The following is a 24,145-nucleotide window of genomic DNA, read 5'->3' on the forward strand; positions in this document are numbered from 1 at the left end:
CATGGGGTCAGAGTGCAGGGTCAGCCATTGTACAGCGTCCCTGGAGCAGGTGGGGTTAAGGGCCTTGCACAGGGGCCCAATAGTGTAAGATTCCTCTCCTGGATGCGGAATTTGAACCGGCAACCTTCCAGCTACAGGCGCATTTCCTTAGCCATAGTAAACTAAAGTAGTATAAAACTTAGTATTGCATGCAATAACTGCATCAAGCCTATGACCCACTGACATCACCAAACTCTTGGTTTGTTCTTTTGAGATACTTTGCAAAGCAGTTGCTGTTTCCTTTGCGGGTTTTCTGATTCAGTGTCATTTTTAGCATGCTTGATGCTTGATGAAATGCATGCTTGATTGGATTTAAATAAAAAGATTGACAGTTTTTTTTCTTTTTTACCTTAATTAACTCAAAACAAAATCTGCTGAACTATCATAATAATCTGTAAGCCTTAATTGCAATTTACAAAAACAAATATTAAAACTGAGGAACAGTCTTCCAAAATAACTTTTAATAATAATGCTTACAGTTTGGATTATCATTTACACATATTGCCAGATGTTTTTCAATTGATGAAAGTGATAATTATAATATTATTATCTGTTTTTTCAAAGCCAGGTTTTATACACTAGATATATGTTTTGCATAATGGCTATTAACTTGAACACCACCATTCAAGATATAGTGTATAAGCAGATTTTAAAGTGTAAATTGCCCATGTAATTCATATACAGTAGTATAGAAGTTTATCTATGAAGATTCACTCACTGAGCTTTTTGGCAAACTACTGTAAGTCATCCTTGTAGACTTTTTGCTATTGAGTCATTTTTCCAGTATGTAAAAACAATTTCTACAATTTTCAAACCTAAAAACAATTGTGTCAATATGTAAAATAAAAGAAAATGTCATGCTTTTAGATAAAGTCTAGAAAATAACTGAACAACACAGCTACACTTGTGCAAAGATGAATCTGATACAGAGTCCAGATATCATGTGTGGCACATCATTCATTATTACAGTGCTGTTTTATAAGCCCTTTAAGAGCTTTCCCATGATTATCACCACGTGTCTTAAATTATTTTTCCAAGATTTTTCAAGAGTTTATGATTTCTGCATGAGATTTTATGGCAAGGTACTAATAAAACTGTAAAACATTATATGATGGTCACAGTGAAAGTGCAACTGCCAACATTATGAGATAACAAGCGAGTAAGCCTGTAAGATCTAAACCTTTTTACTATCATTAGCAATATACTGTAGCTATTGGATAGTAAATGTGTAAAACAGCCAAGGAAACAGCAAGGTGGTGAAAGGTTAGATGGGGTTAGATCAAAAACATTGCAAGGTTGTCACCTAGTGGGTAATATCTAGAACAGAAAATGTATTAGATATATATAAGAACAGCTTTCTGTAAGATTGAAAACACATATCATCAGACACGAGATTTTAAACTCTTGAAAATACGTCCAAAAGCACAATAACCAAGAATGTATCTGCCATTTCTTTAATTTTACAAAATAGCAGCCTGTAGAACAAATGTTTCTTTTTAAATAAAAGATTCACAAAATTTCTGGATCACACAAGTCATTTTTCATTACTCATGATGAAGTTAGCAATAAAATGCAGGGTAACAAATATCTAGCTGATAATCAAACTACTAGTAATTTGTATTTTTTTTTTACTTTATTGTTATAGTTTTTTCAGCAAAATATAATATTAAAAGATGTTCTTAATGTTGTTTTGTGTGTAATACTGAGCAGTCCTTCATCAGTTTCCATACTAATAACTGATATGCTTTTTTGGGATTTTTTTCTCATTTCCCAACAATGATACTGTCAATAATTTTTTGTATAAGATTTTGTTCTAAAACAAGGAAATAAGAAGATATATCTGGCTTACTTGAGACTAAATCTTTCGGCAAGAGGATGCCTTGATGGACCACTACATCTTACCTAATAGTAATAATAATAATTCCTTACACTCATATAGCGGTTCTCTGGACATTCCACTCAAAGCACTTTACAGGTAATGGGGACTCTCCTCCATTACCACCAATCTGCAGCTTCCACTTGGATGATACGATGGCAGCCATAGTGTATGCTCACTAAACATCGGCTATTATGATAATGATAATGTTTCTTTATTAGCCCTATACAATTTCGTGCATTAGGAATTCATCTTTTCACATACCCCAGCTTTTCTCCATGGAGACAGAAAGGGTCTGCCATTGTACGGTGCCCCTGGAGCAGTTAGGGTTAAGGGCCTTGCTCAGGGGCCCAACGGAGTAGGATTCCTCTGCCAGCCGCGGGATTTGAACTGGCAACCTTCTAGTCACAGGTGCAGATCCTTAGCCACAGAGCCACCACTCCGCCCGTGTTAGTGGGAAGGAGAACAGTGTGATGAAGCCAATTCATACATGGGGATTATTAGGTGGTCATGATTGGTAGAGGCCAGTGGGAAATTTGGCCAGAATGCCACGGTAACACCCCTACTCTTTTTGAGAAACATCCTGGAATATTTAATGACCACAGAGAGTCAGGACCTTGGTTTTAGGTCTCATCTGAAGTACAGCACCATTTTTTATAGTATAGTGTCTCTGGCACTATACTGGGGCATTGGGACCCACACAGATCACAGGGTGACCACCCCCTACTGGCCACACTAACACCTCTTAGTGCAGCATATTTTGCTTTCCCAGGAGCTTACCCATCCAGGTACTGGCTAGGCTCACACCTGATTAGCTTCAGTGGGTTGCCAATTGTGAGTTGCAGAGTTACAGAGTGACATAGCTGCTAGCAGTAAACAGTGTTCCTAAAGGCTTTCCTGGAATTGAATATGTTTAGAACTAATCAAACAGTATTTAATAAATATGTTACTTTACCAGGTCTTTGCGTTCAATGAAAGAGCATATCCTTTAAGATGTCTAATTATATTGCGTTCTCTTGAGGCAACGGCAAAAGATTAGTATCTAGTTAATCAAAATTAAGTATCTAGTTAACATGTATGCCACATACAGTATATTTCTAAATAGAATAATTATCTATTCTTATATTGCCAACATTACAATGTCTATTTATATGCAACTATAGAAGGCCCAACTACCACATTTTAATAATAATATTAATAATAATAATAATAATAATAATAATAATAATAATAATAATAATAATAATAATAATTGCTTACATTTATATAGCGCTTTTCTGGACACTCCACTCAAAGCGCTTTACAGGTAATGGGGACTCCCCTCCACCACCACCAATGTGCAGCATCCACCTGGATGATGCGACGGCAGCCATAGTGCACCAGAACGCTCACCACACATCAGCTACCAGTGGGGAGGAGAGCAGAGTAATGTAGCCAATTCATAGATGGGGATTATTAGGAGGCCATGATTGGTAAAGGCCAATGGGGAAATTTGGCCAGGACGCCGGGGTTACACCCCTACTCTTTCGAGAAACACCCTGGGATTTTTAATGACCACAGAGAGTCAGAACCTCGGTTTTACGTCTCATCCGAAGGACGGATGTATTTTCTTTACATTTGCTATCCAGTCTCTTAACACTACATGACTTGTTACCAAAATGTAGTTCATAAGATGAAAACAAAACGTTTTTAGCATACCTGTATACCATATGAGTATTTCAACTAATATTAAAACAGTAAGTCTACATGACAGTGCATCTAAGAACCTATTTTAATTTTTTTAATTGAATTCTCAAATCCTTTGTTCACAATTATTCACACAAGGATAAAACTCCCTTACCTTTTCCACAGAGTTACTGTCTTCCTTGAGGAATGAAACCTTCTTGAAGTCTTGTCTTGGTTTACTAGGACTTCTCGTCATCTTTTCTCTGAGCAGTGTTGCATAGCCAGAGTGTTCATAAATAGGATTGGTTGTCATCTTTGAAATATATTCTGAAGCTTTTGTCTCAATGTAAAGTGTTATCAATCCATCGGTTACCAGGTCATGGATTGACTCGAACCTCTTCTCACCTACGAAGTGTTTTCCATCATAGAACAACCTGTAATTTAAGGTTTGATTGCCAAACCTTGTAAAAAAAAAATAATGTTTTTTTTAACAATGATCATCTGTTCTAGATTAATAGCCCTTGCCACACTTCAATGGTTCTTACCATTATGATTTAACAAAAAATTAATTATCACTTTACGGCAAGTTACCCTCTGTGGGAATTGAAAGGGAGATACCTCTCTAGTATAGGGCAAAATTAAATTTAATTTAAAATGAAATTAAAAAAATTAAAGATGAATTAGAAGTACATTATTGGATTATACAGGGTTAGTTAAAATCTTGTCGACAAGTATGAATGCCAAATATTTTACTAAAGTGTTTTCTTCTCCACAGATGGTACTGTAGTCGAACAGTATCCACAAAGGCATCACCTGTGGAGAAATCATTTTGTGTTCTCTGTTATCATGAAACCCATGTAATTAATTTGTAATAAACTGTCAAAGCTGTCGATAGCATTTTGACTAACCCTGTAGAATAGTTTTGTATATTTCTGATGTGTTACTTTACCTGTTATGAACAGAATGAGGTTGATCACGCACAAGTTCCATATCTGTACAAAATGTGATCTTGAGATTTGCGTTGGAACTGTTGTTGAGTATTTTGTGGAAGGATATCAATAAGACATAGTACTCTTTAATCTAAATGTATCAACTGAACAGTGGTATTACAACACAGTTGATACTGTGGCTATCAAGCAGGTGACCCACAGAGTCTTATGTACATCATAGTCAAAATGTTTTCATCAAATATAAAATTAATGGTATTTACTTCTGTATTCCATGGCAAAAGCACAATTAAACATTTTGTAAAGTTCACATAGAAGCAAGGAAAAAAAAGGGGGGGGGGACAGTGACAAGGTAAAAACTTGAGAAAACCACAAACAAGACCTTTTCTTGTAGGATGTATTTATTATAGAATTGCTCTCTCAGTTTACCTTGAAATAGTTTTTATCTTTCCCATTTTTACCAGCTCCTGTATTTACATCAATTTTGTTCCCGCTAGACAAAAGCTACAAAGTTTGAAGATGGCCCAGTAGATAATGCTGCTAATGATGTATACAATCTTTTGTGTAAACAATAAGTCAAGTTACTTTATGACTTATTATAGGGAAATGGGCAAGATCATTGTACAGTGTCTATAATCATTCTCAGCTCATCAGAAAACTAAGTTATCTTTTAAACTTTAAAATATTTAATTTAATATGTGAAAAGTAAAAGCTGCTGAACTGTTGTATGAAATTAAGTGAAATGCCCCACCGTAAAGCCAGTGTGTATGAGCCAGGCTGCCTCTGGCTTTCCCTGATGAGGTAGGCACCCTCTGCCTCACCCAGGAGTTCTTCAGCTTGCTCCCTAGAAATCATTGCATGAAACCTCAGAGAAGAGAAAAGCACAAGATTAGGATCTACAAACCGCCCACTCTGAAAAATACAAACTCAGCCTATCATCTGTTATAGCAGACATAGCTGGACTGCACAAAAAATTCTGAACTGCCCAAAATGTTGTTTGCTCAAAATAGGTTAGGAAATTTGATTTTGACCTGCTGCCATGACTTTTATTAATATTGGTAAAAGCTTTGTTAAACAGTGCTCACACCCAAATCTGCCTAAAAGCCTGCAAATCAACTGCAGAGCACCGACCTTGAATTCACTGAGATTTGTACAAAGCCTTGCAAAAGTTTTCAAACTCTTTCTATGTTGGCCCATTTTGTGAAATGAAGCATGCATTTATAAACGTAATACTGTTACAAAATAGGGGGTGCATTTAAATACATGAGCAGGAGATTCCATTTGAGGCACACCTATGATGAAAGAGTAGTAAATCAGAGTCAAAACGTTGCAAAACTAATCTAACCTATTTAATCTTTATTAAAAATACACCATAACACAACTAACCAATACAAAATATTATACTATAACACAAGTACAAATATATGTACTGTATATCAGAGGCCTACATCTTACAGACCTAGATAAAGTACACAGAATTCAATGCCTTGAGAGACAATGGATAAAACTTCTCATCCTTCCTTAGCGCTAGTCACCACTTGAAGGCCCAGGAAGACAACAAAACAACCCTCTAGCTTTCCTCCAGCACAGCCATGAGAATTCGGGGCTCTCCATCATCACATCATCAGCAACACCTGCACTACCAATTAATAGCCTTGTAACAAATGCTCACTTGGCTGATGGGGCATTCTGCACAGAACCTCATCTAAGCAACTCTGTTGAGGCGCTTATTATAGCACTTTAAGATATAAATTTGAATTTACGTTTCTATCGAGCTTTAGTGCTCATCTTACTTCCTTAAGATATATACTTTTCAAGTGATTTCACACTGGCATTCTACCATCTTACTGAGGTTGCTAGGTTAAAGCAGGTGAAATCACAGCCCAATCACTCACACTGTTACAGCCTGTAATCTGAAACCCTACGCAACACCTTAACAGGTCACAAAGAGGAATGCAACCTGCATCCAAAAACAAGAATATGGCTCAAAACTAAATCTCCCTTCTTATAACACAGATGCCCAAGTCTTGGATGGAAGAAGAGCAGAGCAGGATGGAAGCGAGCCAAAGGTTGTTAAATGCACCCTTTAAATTAACTGCCACAAACTAGGATTTGTGAGATGCATCTAGTTCCACTGGCCTCTCCTTGCCCTATTACCCATCACAAGTATCCATTATGCAGCATCCCCATCTCAACATCTTGTTTTTGTATGGTTACAAATGCTCCTGGCCTTATGACAGTGGCGTGGGAAATGACAGACCAGAGATGACTTTACAGGCCTATTGACAGCTTTTTTTGCCCTGTTTGTTATGGTGTTCAAAGCACAGAGCAGGGAATAGTGGGTAAAGCAGAAAGCAAAAGTGCAGTACTTAAACTTAAAAGTACTTAAGACTAAAATTTCCTATAGCTGTTTATCACTTGTGTCAATTTAGAATGTTTTGAGCCTACTCACAACAAGTTAGCAATTCCTAAAGTGAGCAATTCCTTAATTAATATTGTTAATGATGTTCAGAATTTTTTTTTTTTTTTCAGCTACCAACATTTCCCTTTAGTTACTGTACATTATTCCATATTAATATTTCATATTAAGTGAATATAAAGAAGCAGGTGAAACTAATGTTTTCACTAACATCTGACAGACCACAAGTGCCACCTATTGGCCAGTGAAGATTCTCTGAGCAGAATCATAGCATGACAAGGTAATTTTGCTGTGGTAATGAATATATATAGTAAGTATTAATTGCTTCCTTAAAGTGTCATGACTGCAAGCTTTAAAGCAACAAAATCTGAAAACTATTCACAGGTTTGAATACTTTTGCAAGACACTGTACATCTCCCAGTTCCCTGCGATAGTACACTATTAAAAAAATAACAGTGGGGATAAGAAAATAGTGAAAAAAATCATACGTACTCTCTTCCATAATACTTTGGCCTGTTCTCAACCTGAAACCAACAAGAAAGATATATAAAGACAATACAAAAAAGTTAGTACATAGCTCTCCCAGGTAGTCTTGATTGTGAAGAGCTACAATATGAAGAAAATGGCTGTGATTTTGGAATGCGTATTAAGGTCTTCCAGGTGTTATAGATTAGATTAAGAGTGCTTCACTGTTGACTTCAAGTCCATACTTAAATCTGTGCCCATGAAACTGACATGTTTAATAGTCTCGAGGTCATAATTTCCAGAATCATCACTTTCCATCTTTACTAAGCAACATTTTTAGATGTTTTCAATATACTGTACCTCAGCGTGCCTGCAGGGGGCAATATTTCATGTCCACAGATGACTGCAGTGCCGCAGAAATACTATTCATAATGTCTTTAGTGGCATATTTTTCTGTAGCAAGCATCAAGGAAATGACTTTGAAAATAACAGCAAATACTTTGATTTGTATTAATATCCTGGATAAGGTTATAGCATGATTTTTTGGCATGTAACTGTATAACAATACTTTCTATTGTTGGATGTTACTATGTTTTGTATCTTCCACCGACTTCACTATCAACACAATGAAAGCAAACAATACTGATTTTATTTAGCACTGATCAGAATGCTTAACATCATATATGCCTTTTATAGTTTACATATTAAGCAGAAGGAAAAGTTAAATATTATTTTTTTTAGCAGTTTGCAACTGGTATAACTGGCTTTTAACCTAACCGGCATAATGCTTTAGAGATACTACTGATACATGAAAGGGTACTGAAATGTCTTCTTTTGGGGAAACAGGAAGCTAATAAAACACTGCAAATATAACCAGACTGCTGAAAAGTCAGTTAAGAAATACTGTAGAGTACACCCGAAATAACTGGACATATGTTACCAAGCTTTATGCAAACTCCTTCTTTTCAGTATAGAATTCAAAGAAAAATAGCTGATTGGCTGTTCTAGCAGTCAAACTATGGATGCTTAACTAATATTTAAATTAATTTTATTACACATTTCATTTAAAACATAAGGATTAGGGTGGATGAAGCACAAGAGCTAAAGGAAAAGACCCCATAGTTTAAGAATAATCTGTAATTACATTAAGCACATTCTTCTATCTTACTTACAAAACAACCATCCCGTCCCACAATAGAAGGGAAAACAAAACAAGAAGGCCCCTTGGATTAGCTCTGTGGCCTCTCTGAGCCCCCCTTCCATCCTGCCCAAGGCTAATACAGCCTCTGTTTCCTATCTGACACACACAGAGAACACAGCCTCATAATTAAGCTTCAGAATGTTTATGACTTTTTCCAGTAGTGAAAAATAATGTTTATTTAAAATCTGTTGCTCTATATTCTCAGTAAATAAAACACTTTGCACTCTTGAAATCATGTGACTAAGATTTTTTTTTTTAGGCATGGCATTTCTTCAGGTGTTGATATTCAATTAAATTCTCTCTCTGAACCAACTTGACAAGCTGACAACAACACCATGTAACTGTCACTACTGTTGTCTAAGCCTTGGCATATAAATTTGCAGTATGCCTAAAGTGCCGTGTTAGAAGAGAGCCTGTACATATACAGATGCAGCCATTAAAAGTGCGCGGTACACACACGTACCGGAGGTAATTGGCTACGGCGTCGCGCATTGTGACGCACGATGACGCGCAGTACCGCGGTACGTGATTGGTTGACCGACATTGGCACTCATGGTCCGTTGGTCTGTCGTAGAAAGATTTACAGTAAACGTCTTTACTGTGCTCGTTGTAGTATTGAATATTTATATGGAATTTTACCACTGAAGGGAAATCTTAGTACCTGAGCATAAAAAGAATAGGAGCATACTGTAACGTGTGTGAAGGCCATAAATGATATTAATTTTGGAACTTAAACATACAGTATATGGCTGGTCTCGGTACTTTAAAGAAAACATACACACCAGTATTCCTTTTCTCCCTAAACATTTTAAGCATCGAAGTCTTTAACTAACGTGATACCGGAGTCAACAAGCATACTTTTAGAATTTGATTAAAAGGGAATATAATATGGAATCGCGTATCTAAAGAAATTAATAACGATATAATTATATTCATGTACCGCAACACAAGAATAGTACACGCTGTACATTGTCTGTTGATAATGTTTCTGTAGTGCTTTTTCAGCACTCTGCATGTGACCTTGCTGGTGGCGCTGTGGGTTAGGTTCCTGACTCCCATGTCACATGGTCTGTGATCAAATCCCACTGTGGAACCATGACTTTTTTTTTAACAAACATTTCTTTGAAAAAATGAAACGTTTCCCTTGGTCAGAGATTAAATAAAACCTCACTCGCACTAAACAAATTTATATTTCTAAATATCACAACATGATCGAATTTAAGTCATTTTAATAACAATGAATAGTCACCTAGGCGTTACAATATAAAACATTTATAACATTTATATTGATTTAAATCGCGTTTTGATTTAAATCGCAAACGCGGGTTTAAATATATGTTTTTTGATTCACAATCAGACAAATGCAACATAAATTGATATCTTTGTCTTCTAAGTATCTTAATAAACTTTCAGCATAGCTTTCTCCCCGTCTAGATTTATTTTTCTTGGGATCTTGGGATCAAACGTGGAAAGATTAGATTGTAATCGTTTTTATTTTTTAAATACATTGCGGAGTTAAAGCAAGTTAAAGCCTTGATTTTATATATCAACTTTAAAAGTGGAATCTCAAAGCAAAGTAAATACCCAACACCGATTGTACCCATCTGTCATGCTAATAAAGCACCTTGAATTGAATTGAATTGAGGGAGAGAGGGGGGGAGGGCGAGCGAGAGAGCCAGGACAGACAGGCAAATAAGATACACTCCACAGACATTCACAACAGCGACATATCATAAAACATTTGCACATATAGTTATTACTTGGTTTTCAAAGTGCAATGAAATACAATATTGTTGTTGTTGCTGTTATTGTTGTTTTTATCCTGTAAAGCGTTTTGAGAAGCCACCTTTAAAGGCGATATATAAAAGTGCTGAATCTTATGGAATGTGTTCCGCCGGGGATTCAAAAAAATTTTTTTTTTAATCGCGTATCTAAGGAAATAACAGTATAACTTTGTTCATGCACAAACAGTGGCATGTTACATTATTAATTTGGGTGTCTCCTCTTGCCAGAAAGCTCTAAATTGCATTTTGAGTGCGGTTTTTGACTTTTTCTAAATTGCAACCCATAAATAAAGCTGATACAGTTTAGACTTACTTTAAACTGTATTACAGCAGCACAATGAACAATGCAACGTAAATTGCAAAAATGCACTTGGAATCTGTCCAAGCCCTACTTTGTCAGGCATTTTCTTTTACTGCAACGGACATAAAAACTCCCTTGCTTTTAACAGAGCGTTTCATAATTTCTAACTACGAAAATTATTTAAACTGCGACACTTATCATTCATTCCATTCCATTCCATTATCAGTCTTCCGTTTCTCCCTAAACATTTTAAGCATGAAAGTTTTATGAAACGGTACCCAAATATGCGATTGCTGTATGGAATGAATTTTTATTTAAAAAAATTATTTAACACGAAAATTAAGCTGTTTACATCTTCCGCCTGAGACCAGTCACCTGTTGCTACCCAACGCAGAAACACAGCCACTAACTAGCAAAGAGAGGACATTAGCTAGCCAATATGATAAAGAAATAAATGATTATTTTATTTCTTTTGCACATTTATTTGAACATTTCCATCGATTGTACAACCACTTGGAAACTGTCCAATCCCTAGTTCATCAGGCATTTTCTTTTACGCTGCGGGCATTCTCCTGGTCTGGCGCCGATCTGTGTCTTCTACGATATAATGCCAGCGAACTCTTGTTTTTATGTCCACTATAACAGACAATCTCCTTTGCTTTTAACCGAGCGTCTAACCCCTCTGATTGGAGAAAAAAGACGTGCTGGTTTGCTATACTGTACATACTGTACCAGGAAGATGATTTCTTTCTATTCGAAACGTGTATTTTAAAAGTTTAAGAAGTAAAAACCTTACAGTGTACACAGATTTCTAAACTGATCAGGATCGTTATCTTTGTCTTATGCATAATAATGTTCACCGCTCTGTCCAGCAAATTAATAATAAACTTTATTTTATATAGCGTTTTAAACGAATAAGTAATTAGATTGCTCATAAACCTAATCGCTTTTTCTACATAAACACAGCGTGATTGCTCTCTGAAAATCTTTTTTCTTTATATTTAGGCTCAGATTTCAACTATAGATCGTATTATTATAAACTTTCTTGGAAAAATGTATTTTATGTAAACCATGTTTGCTATTAATTCATTTAGGGCTAGAATATGTTCATTGTCTTCCAATCGAGTCGAGTTGACATTAGAAGCTTGCCACGCCCGGACTGTTACACCAACGCATTAGCATGTTAAAGCGATTTCATTGAGGAGCCTAGCTTTCTTAACTAGTAAGTACTGTACTTACTGGGTTTTTGAGGGGGGGAGGTGTCTTTCGCTGGAAATCTCGCCCCCTTCTACTTTGAAAATACCTGTGAAACCGGTTTAATTCGTCACAACCAGCACTCCCGCAGAGAGGGGGGTTGTACTCGTTAATGTCTTAGCCGGAACACATCATTATATCTCATTTTGTATTTCTATAAAAAAATCGTTTGCCCAGCTTAACACTATTGCTGTTGTTTTTATCCTGTAAAGCGCTTTGAGGAGCACAGCTTTCTCACCACTTAGATTACTTTTTGATACCATCCTTACACAAAGCAGAAACTTCTTGTATTTTCCGATGACATACAAGTTGAAAGATTACAGATTTTAATCGTCTTTTTTCTGAACCAGGGAAAATCTGATCATGTTTCTCTATAACAATAATAAAAAACTTTATTTTACATATCACCTTTAAAAGTGGCATCTCAAAGCAATACAGTAGATGTAAACCACAGATTACAAAGTAAATACCCAGACAAACGCATACGCGTTTTTAATAAAATGCTTTTATTCATTCAGCAGAGAGAGAGCTAAAACCTGGGCGTAACAGCTGTTCCTTTTTCTGATCACTTGCTCTCTGGATAAACATCTCACCTGTCCTGTTCTTTGTTTTCCTGATTTGAATTAGGAATGTTTTCCTAATTTGTTGATTATGCCTTCTGCGATCCACTCCTACCCTCACACCTAAAGAAGACTATATTAAATTTCTTTGCGCGGTCCATTGTGCAATTAACCCTTGTATGTGCTGTCCTTAAGGTGATATCACATAAAGGTGATATGTAAAATAATGTTTTTCTTATTGTTATAGAGAAACATGATCAGATTTTCCCCGGTTCAGAAAAAAATATCTAAAGTATACTAGTTTGTCACTAGTATACTTTTAATACGGTCTTTGCTGTGCTCTAGAGGATCCTTGTGATATTTCGAGCTCTGGTTGAATGATAAGTGTAGCAGTTTAAATACATTTCGTAGTTGGCAATTATGAAACGCTCTGTTAAAAGCAAGGGAGTTTTTATGTCCGTTGCAGTTTTTTTTAAACTGAATCAGCGCTGAACTTGTTTGAATTGACTGAGCTCCGTTCTGTACCACACAATGTCTGTTTTTTTTTGTGCTGTCCTTTGACAAAACAAGGCTCACCAGATAATGTGAATCGAAACCTGTTTTTCTAGCTTTTAAAGTCGTGCGATGTGTAAGCGGGAACACATCATTATATCTTACATATGAAAAATACCTAATATAGCTCCCAAACAAACGCAAACGTGTTTTTAATAAGATGCTTTTATTCGTTCATAATCCGACGATTTCAGGAAGACTAATGGAGGTCTGGCTTTTTTTCTGGAAAACCATAACTCTGGTCTTGTCCAGATTGACAAGTTAAAGACTTTGATGGCGACAGCTCAAACATGAGAGGTTGAGCTTTATTAGCTCCACCTTGCCGAAATTCCGGATACTATTATTTTGCTTGCGGTATTATAGGAGAATTTACGGTAACTAGCGGTATTTACCGGTAACTCACGGTAGACTGCGTAAAGCACACCGGAAAATAATGCGGTATCGCCCGCGCATTTTGAATGGCTGCATCTGTAGCAATAGAAATCTGCCCAAGGTCTGCAGCAAGATCAGCTGAATATATATGATCAGCTAGCTACCACTGACGATGCGTCCACCTGATCAGCATTATGGTGGACTTTCGTCAACATTCCTGAATATTACGATATTTTTAAGTAAATGCTATGCCAGGAGCATATGAGGTGCCGTTTAGGCCATAATTCAAACTTTACCTCTCATACATACACAAATTGCTCTCACATACACACAAAAGACTCTCACACTCTCCATTTTACCTCTCACATTCACACTCACCAATCACTTTGTGCCATTTTGACGGACCGCCTACATTGGGCCATAACTCACTTCTCACATACACATAAAATGTTCTGCCTCTCCCGTTCACATTGTGAAGGAGTTTTTTATGTATATGTGTGAGGTAAAACCAGTGAATGTGAGAGAATGTGAGAGCATTTTATGTGTATGTGCGAGGTAAAACTAGGGAATGTAAGAGCGTTTTATGTGTAAGATTTTTTTTGTGTGTATGTGAGAGCAATTTGTGTTTGTAAGAGAGGTAAAGTTTGGAAAATGGCCTAAACGGCACCTCACAGGAGCAAACTGAATGTCATGCCCATCAGTGCCTTACTCTGACCAAGCAGGCATTTACTGTACTTCCTTTATTGTCCCAGATGGGACATTTGCTTTCAATTTCCCAGCTCAACGTTAACCAGGAGGAGCTACTGAACTGTCAACACGAGAGTAGAGTAGGACTTTCTCTCTCCTTAACATTCTGATGCTATGCCAGGATTGGTTGACACTGGGCCAGCAGAGCAAGTGTTGGACAAAGCTTTGACCCTGTCAGAACCGGCCCTAGGGGGCCCTAGGTAAGACTTTAGAAAGCGGTCCCTCCAGATCATGATTTGCACATACACTACTCTTATCAGCTCCCAACACAACCTTATTTTACTATTAAGAATAATAAAACAAAATAATTATATAACTAGAAAACTTGTATTAACCAGCTTTGGAGAACACATAAGAACTAACATAGAAACAAGAACATGAGGTACACATTTTACAAAGATGATGTATTGTAACACTGAAAGTAACAAAGAGAAGCATTAATAACAATAATGATAAACAAAATCTCTGTTACTTCCAAATTTGAGTAAATCATAACTGACAGATTACTGCATTGAAACCTTTGTAGTAAAGAACTGCAGAAATAAATATGAAATGAAGTAAGAAAAAATAACAAGTGCACTCAATAACAAGGGAGGAGAGATCAGTAAGATAGATGGGAAAGTTTTATTTAAAAAGTTCTACTCAAATCAATTTATCAATATGTTCAATCTCAGGTATGTTTTAATCAACTTGAGCTCTGAAAAGCACCTTTCTGCTTCTGCTACTGTCACTGGGAGAGAGATTGCAATCCAAAAGGCTATAGGTTGAGTTCATAATACCCTCCTATAATGAAATATAGGAGAAATCACAAGGAAAACAATGTGTTTTAATGACAATTACGTATAATGGTTGAACAGTCTTTTTCATGCTTTTTAGCAGGCTAACCACATGGCATGTTGGAAATGTGAATCTGTTAAATTCTAGTAAAAACACCTAAAGTAGTCAATGTCTCTAGTTTGAAAATATAACATGTCTATGGTAACCCAGTTAAATGGAACTGACAGAGTCAAAATTAAATTAATACAAATACAAATTATTGTATTATTACACAGATTGTGCATTATTACAATGACTTGATTTGGTTTTGAGATTGCTTATCCTGCTCTTCTTTTGAAACATTACCTACTCGATTATGATTGGTCATTTTTTTTTGACTGGGCTTCCATTAGGATATTCCACAGCAGCAACAGAAAGAGCCGCTACAGGGTCACATTTGAACTTGCCGATTAAAAATATGATGCATTGTACATTGAGGGGGCCTCCTGGAGGCCTTGGAGCCCTAGGCAGTAGCTTAGTTGCCAGCCCTGCTCCTTCTTGTACATGGGTGACATAAGTTCACAGTTGCTGGATGAGTATTTCAGAATTCAACATTATTATTCTTGAGAACTCAATTGCTATCCAAACACATTTGATATCAATTTAATTTACCTAATGTTAAAGTATTTACTATGAGTATACTGAATATTGGATGTATACTGATGTTATACTAAATGTACAATTCTTGTGTTTGTATCTTTTCATAATCTTGATTTATTATATTGGTAACCCTCAAACAAATGATCAACCATTTGTATCTAGGAAGATTGTTTCATGTATTTACTTTTATGCTTTTATGTGCACATTGTATGCATTAATAAATATATTCCATGTATTTTGAATCCATGTGCAATTAATTGTTATCCTGTGGACTGATTCCTAATACCCAAGACAAGATCACAGAATTGACTGTTAAAATTATTGAATTGTGCCAGTAATTTCACACAACAGGTGTCATCAGCAACGAATGCACTTATGTAATACAGTACTCAGAGAGTTATGGGATATATATTGAGATAAATATTCTGTATATGGAAGCAAACTAAGCATAAAAAGAAGAGGAGCAGATAATAGTATCCGGAAGCACCTTGTAAGACTGCCAGGTGGAGCATATCACCCTCCAACTCACAACTGGCAACCTACTGAAGCTAAGCAGGTGTGAGTCTGGTCAGTACCTGGATGGGAGACCTCCTGGGAAAAACTAAGGTTGCTGCTGTAAGAGGTGTTAGTGGGGCCAGCAGGGGGTGCTCACCCTGTTTCCTAATGCCCCAGTGTAGTGACGGGGACACTATACTGTAAACAGGCGCCGTCCTTCGGATGAGGTGTAAAACAGAGGTTCTGACTCTCTGTGGTCATTAAAAATCCCAGGGCGTTTCTCGAAAAGAGTAGGGGTGTAACTCTTGGCGTCCTGGCCAAATTTTCCATCGGCCTTTATCAATCATGGCCTCCTAACAATCCCAGTCTATGAATTGGCTTCATTACTCTGTTCTCCTCCCCACTGATAGCTGATGTGCGGTGAGCGTTCTGGCGCACTATGGCTGCCGTCGCATCATCCAGGTGGATGCTGCACATTGGTGGTGGTGGAGGGGAGTCCCCATTACCTGTAAAGCGCTTTGAGTGGAGTGTCCAGAAAAGCGCTATATAAGTGTAAGCAATTATTATTATTATTATTATTAATAAAGCTTGTACAGCAATGTCTCATGTACAGCATTTGAGCTGTTGCCAGAAAACGCCTGGTTTCGATTCCCTGTCACTGCTGAGGGACAATTTTTTTCCAATTAAGAATTTAAGTTCCACAGATGAAGCCATTCAAAATGCACGGCACAACCACGAGAAATTATCTACCGTTCACCGCGTTGTACCGCAGTACGTGATAGGCTGGCCAAAATGACTGACAAAATTTAAACCCATAGCAACTGTACTCATTTTATGATGCACTGAAATTGATAAAATATCACAAAGTTACATGCCATTATCTGGATTATTTAAGCATGCATAAAAATATTTATGTATTAAAAACTAACATTAAATTATCATGGGAATTCGTATATATTTATATGTACTGCACACAGCAAAGCATGCCATGTTTAAAAAGGCAAAAGGCTATAGTCTATGATTTCTCTTTAATTTTAAAATTGCAATTTAACATTAGCATTCCTGTACTACATATATATACACTCATCCACAGTGTGTACACAATCAGTATTATTCTATTGGTCAAGCCGAACCGACTAAGAACCGGACATGGCCGTTTCTGGGCCACCCTACACAAGTGGGGCTTCACTGATGACCCAACTTGCCAATGCGGTGATGGCAAGAAGCAGACGGCCGACCACATCCTATACTCCTGCCCTCGCTTCAGATGCCCTGGCAACTTTACTGATTTGGATGATGCCAGCCGTGACTGGCTGAGGCACCTGACTGTGACAATATAACTATGTAACCTCTGCATGTTAAGCTCATATGAATAATAATTATATTGGTAATAAAATATTATGATTTCCCTTGGGTTTAATATGATTACCTGAGGCAATATTCCTGAGTCATCAGTTAAACAAAATTTAATTGACCTGAATAATGAAACCAAATAATTTTCAGAACATTATTATGATAAACAGACTGGTTGCTGTTGTTCTTCTAATTCCTAAGAGGCTACCAGGGAAAACATTTTCTATCATTCATTTAAAAATACAGACACATAAAGCGCAAATAGCCCAACTACAAAAAGTCACAAGAAAAACACAAAACTGAAAGATACAAAAATACTAACCTCTCGGTGGCAAATAATCCTCTTGGGTCTTGGGGCCTCTTGCTGCAACTGGTACACTGCACAGAAAAAAAGTTATTTTTCTACAGTTATTTTTCTACATATAGGGTATCACAGACAAACAAGACTGAACTTTGTTGCATTACTTTGTTGCATTAACATTTAACTAGTGTACTGGATAATCATGTAATAGCAACAAAAATAAAGCAGCAACTAACAGGTGAGTTGTTATCTCATACTAAACCAGTACAGTAGGTCCAAAGTAAACTTGACTGCTGAAATTAGTCCCCAACTCTGACAAAAAAAAAACTTGATTACAACAAACACAAAGTAACAGCTGCTTCCTTTGAGAGGATATTGAAATACTGGACTAAATTAGTAAAACTCTTTCTATAGACCAATTCTGAAATTTAGTATCATACTAAGCAGAACACTGGAATTACTGAAATAATATAATAATTCTTAGCATCCGACACAGTGATATAAATTCTAATATTCAACTAAAATTGCGCTCCAACCACAATCCAATAATTCTGTGTCTAATTATGAAGGTGCCTTCAGTACCATGGCTACTAATGCACATAGAATCTGTATGCTGAATGTGATAGAATGTTCTGAGATGTAAATTCTGATAAATATTCTATGGAGGAAAGTGAACAGTTATTAATTGTTCACTTCCCTCCATAAGATATATCTCCAGTTTATCTCCGTAAGATACATATAGTACAAATCAATGGGCTGGGACTGAAGTGTCACTTGAGTCTATTTGTTGTACTATTTATTGGTAATGCCTAGGCTAGGAGCGACTTGCAGCTTCCCATTGTCATTTTGCCATTGCAATTTGCTGTAGCATTCAATCTTGGACCAGTCCCATGTGAATGAGGTTGGGCCATTTGTACATTTGACCTGCTGCCTTTCAATTAGTCATCTAATCAATCTATCACTTAATCTGCCCATTTAAAATTTTAGTTTCTACTACATTGGTGCTCAAGCACTGAGCTCATTTAAGCTCTGTGTTCACTCTCTGATCGCAACGACCTGACTAGCTTCGAAAGCACCTATCCAGAGGAGAATCACCACTTTTATTTTTCTCTGGCAGTTCTCCGCTTGCCCCCTGTCCTTACGCCCTTTCTGGCAGCCCGATATCAAACAATATCCAACCTGCCTGCTAAATTCTCTCCACCAAGTCACCTTGGTCTCACTGCCTCCTGAGCTCTCTGGAATTGTCGCACCCTGTACACCTAGAGGACGCTCTACTTCTGTCCTGTTCCTAGTTCCCTATGATTATTCATGTTTTTCCCATGTGTCTTGTTGTTTGGCCTATTTACTTCCTGTGTCTGCTCTGCTCCTGGCTCAGCATTGAGTGTACGGATGTCCTGAGACCTGCTTAGTACCAGGCCGCTCCTGTCCGTGGCCTGAGGGCATAGGTTTCTACTCTGACATTGTCTGACCCCCTGAGCCTGGGCTAACCTCCGTGTTGTCCCCTTTTACTGCTACACATAGGGCCTTTATTGCTCTCCTGGCCATTCCATGGCATGCCTTCCGACATCTGTAACAGGAATAGGGATATTGAAGAATAGGTGTAAAACGGGTAAAATGGGCTATTTTATGTTGTTAAAAGTAAGGGTTTACTAAAGAAAATATTTTTATTGGGATCTTCACAGAAATTATTATTTATGAAAGCTCTTCGGAATGTACCCTTTCTCATTCTTATGGTTGTGATCCAATAATAACAGTGTCAAAACAGCCAGATAAAGCAATTGCAAGATTTTAAGCATTCCCTGATTTGTAGAGAACTGCTTTGACAAGTGCTGCCTCAAAATTGGTAACTAAGCCCTTAGGGGATGTAAGGAAGTGGAGGTTAGCAGAAGAAACTTGCTTCAAGAGATGGACCAAATGCCCAACACTTTCACTCAAAAGGAGAATTGAATCCATCCATACATCTATTTTCTAACCTCTGGGGCCCATACTGGCAAGCTACAGGCACAAAGCAGGACAGCAGACTGAATGCAAAGGTTAATTGCAGGAGCAGACCAGCTTCTTAATGTGTGATTAGATAGAGGTCAGGTTGAGCCCTGGCTGTGGAAGTGGTGGCTCCAATTCAAAACAGTGGATAATGTAGGGTCGCCAGCTGAAATCGCCCCTGTTGAGTAGGTTTGACTGAAGCAAAGTACAGAGGCTCAATGTTAGCTGAATAAGAGATGATGGTTCTGATGCTGAAGAGAGGAGGGAGGTGGATGAGATGGACATCCTTTGGATCTGCAAAATCAAAGTTATGGCTCTTATTGGAATTACACGGAAAAGCCCAAATCCCTGCACTTGGATTGCAGCCTGTCAGACTGCTCTTGGCACTGCACTGCAAGTGACAGTGGTGTAACAGTTTCAGGATGGGAATTGGGATGCAGAAAACAGCGCTGGAAATAGGTTTCTTGGAGGGATGAATGTCTGGATTTCATGGAGTGTTGGCCAGTCAAATGGGCAGAAGACTGTGAAGGTTCTTTGACTGGCAGGGTCAGAGGCTGTCGCACCATACAGACTGAATCTGTTGCCAAAGCATCTGAACGAGTGGACATTATGGGGTATATGAAAAGTGGCAGATGTCTTTCAGTAGCATTGAACGACTTAATTGCTGGAAAATTACTGACCTTCCTTGGGTAGATGCAGATAGTGAAGTTTAAATGACTTGGCATGACTTGGAACTTGAGCTTTGCAGCTGCGATAAGTGGAGGAAGGCTGCCAATCGTCTGGAGGCTGCAGACAGATGAGCCTGAAGTGAGAATCTCTGCAGAAATTGAAGATTTACAAAACATTGCAGGTAGAGGCAGAAGCTGCAGCTCTTAGACAAAGGGAAATAGAGGGCTATGAAAGCAGAGACCCTGGAGGTGTGAGGTCTGAGTCCATTAAATATACAGAGGAAGAGGTTGGTACCATAAGAGGACCAGTCATTGATATGGTGATATGAAATTCTGCTCCGAGAATAGCAGCTGCTTTTGCTGCAAAGGCAAAACAGGGTACCACAATAGAAACTGAGAGGTTGATACATATATGGATTACATGGATACATACAATGACCTAATTCCTAATGCCAGAGAGGGTAGACAGAGCAGAGCTCTTTTGTGAAATACAATTAATCTGAACTCAGTTATCGGGTTAATTCTATCCAGATAACTTGAGAAAATCCTGAATTAATTAAACAGCAAAATGTTTTCTTGACTTATCAGAAACAAACATGGGATATTATGTACTTGCTTATGATTTTTCAAGTTTTGACTGGACTTGTATTATAAACATCCACAGCAGCAACAGTAGGAGCCACTAGAGAGACTCACATTTTTGACTCACATTTGAATGTGCCAAATAAAAAAAATTGTGTTGCACATCGATGGGCTCCACCTTGCGGCATCAGAACTCTAGTCAGTCGCTTAGTTCACTTATGCCAAGGACCAGTCCTGCTTCACTCTCAACATGGCAGTAGCTTCAGGTTCCCAGATTCCAGCTGCTATTCACCATCACTCCCTTGTTCCTCATCTGTGACACCAACTAATGCCTCCAGAAAATCTAGACAAATTGATTTACTGTATAGAAGGTTTTTTAATGTGGCGCAGCCTTACTGATCTCACCTCCCTTTCTATTGAATGTACTTGTTTTTTTTTACTCAATTTTTTTTACATATTTATTTCTACAATTCCTTTTTACAAAGGTTTCAGTGCAGTACTGTAGTTTGTAAGTTATAATTTGCTATAATTCTGAAGTAACAGAGATCCGGTTTATCGTCATTTTGTTGTTATTAATGTTCCCATTGATTTCTTTCAAAGTTAAAATACATATTTTCTTTGTAAAATGTTGGCTTCTTGTTATTGTTAGCAAGTTATTTATTATGAGCTTTTCAAAACTGGCTTAAAACTTTTATATATACAATATATATTTACATATATATATAATATTGTAACAAATGGGGGGTTATGAAACTGGTAAAAATCAGCAACTGACCGAGCAGTTTAGTCAATAAATGAAATAATTATTCATAACCCCCAACTTGTACGAGATTTCTAACCATATACCCAGATATAGTTATAGGTATAACTAGAGCCATGTGAATTCTTTATACTCCGGAACAGCTTTGTTGAAAAGAGTAATAATCCAGGCACACTTGGTTAAAGCAAATATTTAATAATAATAATAATAATAATAATAATAATAATAATAATAATAAACTTTATTTTATATAGCGCCTTTAAAGGTGGCTTCTCAAAGCACTTTACAGAATGACAACAATAATAAATAAAAAGAATACTAAAGATAAAACACAATTACAATATACAGAGGAGACCGTGGATGGTGGTACTACGAAAAGCAGAGGGGTAAAAAATGGAACCAGTTAAGTAAAGGCTTTTCTAAAGAAGTGGGTTTTGAGTTTGTTCAAAGTAGATTTAGATACCCCAGCAAATAGAGCATTACAGTAATCAATTCGAGAGAACACAAATGTGTTGATCAGCTTTTCAACCACAGTTAGTGATAGCATAGGTTGAAGTCTAGTGATATTTCTGAGGTGAAAAAAAAGATGTTTTAACAATATGCTGCACATGTGGGTCGAATGTTAAGCCAGAATCGAATATAACCCCAAGGTTTTTCAATTTAGATTGAAGCTCAATTACAGAACCACCTACAGATACGGTTACAGGACTGGCTTTATGAAGTTGATGGGGGGTGCCAATAAGCATAACTTCAGTCTTGTCACAGTTAAGATGAAGGAAATTTTGAGTCACGCAAAGTTTTATGTCAGAGATGCAATTAGATAGAATAGAGACAGCCACATCAATGTCAGGTTTGGTATGGATGTATATTTGAGTATCGTCAGCGTAGAAATGAAAGCTGAGGCCATGTGATCTTAAAAGCCGACCAAGTGGAAACATGTAAATGCTGCAGAGCAAGGGGCCCAGTATTGAGCCCTGAGGAACACCAGACTTAACAACACCAATTTCAGACCTATACCCATTAAGAGAGACAAAGTGACAGCGATCAGTGAGGTAAGATTTGAACCATTTGAGAGCAGTGTCAGAAACTCCAAACAGTCTCAAGACGAGAAAGTAAGATGTTATGGTCAACAGTGTCAAAAGCAGCACTGAGATCAAGAAGGATGAGCATAGAAAGAGAACCAGAATCAGAATCCAAATAGAAAAAGGAAGTCTTTAGCCAGACTGGAAGACCTTGAATCGATATTAAAGTCCCCAAGAATAAGGATCCTTTTAAACTTAAGGCATAAAAATGAGAGAAAATCAGCAACCTCACCTAAGAAGGCTTCACTGGGTTTGGGTGGTCTCTAAACTGTGGAAATAAAAGTAGATTGGGGGATAGAAACCTTTAAAACAAAGCACTCAAAAGAAGAGGGAGGAAGTATAGCATAGGACTTAGATTGTAAAAAAGGTTTTAAATAACAATGATGCCCCCCCCCCCCCCCACCTCTGCCTGAAAGCCGCAGAAGGTTAAACAAACCATACCCAGGAGGGACTAATTGGTTATACAGGAGTCCATTGGTTTGTTTGTGATAGGTTTTGGTTAAGCACAGAAAGTCCAGTTTTTTTTCTTTGATAATGTCACATAAAAGAAGAGCCTTGTTGATTAAGGAGTGGGTATTGAGTAGAGCTGATCTGGCCAGTCTCGGGGATGTAAGGGGAAGTGGAGTGCATTCCAGGTGCGTTTGTAAGAGAAGATTTTGAGGTCTGCGCTGGTACGGGATGGACTTACTGTACAGTCGTGTGCTGTATGATAAATATTTATCATAATAAACTACACAAGACACAAAACATACAACACATAAAGTTACATTAGAATATTAAGTAGGTAGCTGCATCAGCATGCATAGGCTGCAAAGGAACAGGTAACAGGTATATTCCATGCTGAAAAGAAAAGAAAGGAAACACAATGTTTCGGCCATGGAGCCTTCTTCAGGTGAGAAGGCTCCACGGCCGAAATGTTGTGTTTCCTTTTCAGCATGGAATAAACCCATTACAAGTTACATTGTATTCAGTATTTACAGACAAGGCATTTCAGAGGCCTAACATTCTGGTCACCCAGAAAACCCCAGACTGCAACTAACCACTTAACTCTTAATATGCCTACAGAGGCCACACAAGAGATGAGCTGGACTCCTCTCTCTTCTCCCTGCTTGTCTTTTTCTGTGCTGCTCCTGGCCAATCATTAATCCACAACGTCCCTAGGTATACTTAGGTAAACTTTACCATTGTTTCTGCTCAAGGGACCCCCCAGACCTCAGCAAACATCATGTCTCCTTTGAAGTTAGAAGTATTTACTCTTCCCAGTGTCACAAACTGTACCTAAAATCTAAGAGAGACTTCTAAGTCACCTAAAACTGTAACTAT

At 37.5% G+C, this 24,145-nt stretch overlaps 1 protein-coding gene across 4 annotated transcripts in view; it reads right to left on the reverse strand.

Annotated features, from left to right (window-relative positions):
• The window catches only part of chn2 (chimerin 2), a 137,936-nt gene that overhangs the window by 34,282 nt on the left and 79,509 nt on the right, over nucleotides 1-24,145 (reverse strand). For 2 of the 4 annotated variants that reach the window (XM_088601598.1, XM_088601594.1), the window contains exons 3-6: nucleotides 17,769-17,824; nucleotides 7,439-7,470; nucleotides 5,279-5,392; nucleotides 3,756-4,041 (exon numbers count right to left, since the gene is read on the reverse strand). In XM_088601598.1, the coding sequence (XP_088457724.1) occupies nucleotides 3,756-4,041; nucleotides 5,279-5,392; nucleotides 7,439-7,470; nucleotides 17,769-17,824 (488 nt within the window). Of the gene's footprint in view, nucleotides 1-3,755; nucleotides 4,042-5,278; nucleotides 5,393-7,438; nucleotides 7,471-17,768; nucleotides 17,825-19,720; nucleotides 20,025-20,410; nucleotides 20,548-24,145 lie in introns of all 4 variants that reach the window. The other 2 variants (XM_088601599.1, XM_088601597.1) reach the window with 2 other exon arrangements.

The sequence above is a fragment of the Lepisosteus platostomus genome, chromosome 12 (genome assembly GCF_059453375.1).
Source record: "Lepisosteus platostomus isolate fLepPlt1 chromosome 12, fLepPlt1.hap1, whole genome shotgun sequence".
Lineage (NCBI taxonomy): Eukaryota > Metazoa > Chordata > Actinopteri > Semionotiformes > Lepisosteidae > Lepisosteus > Lepisosteus platostomus.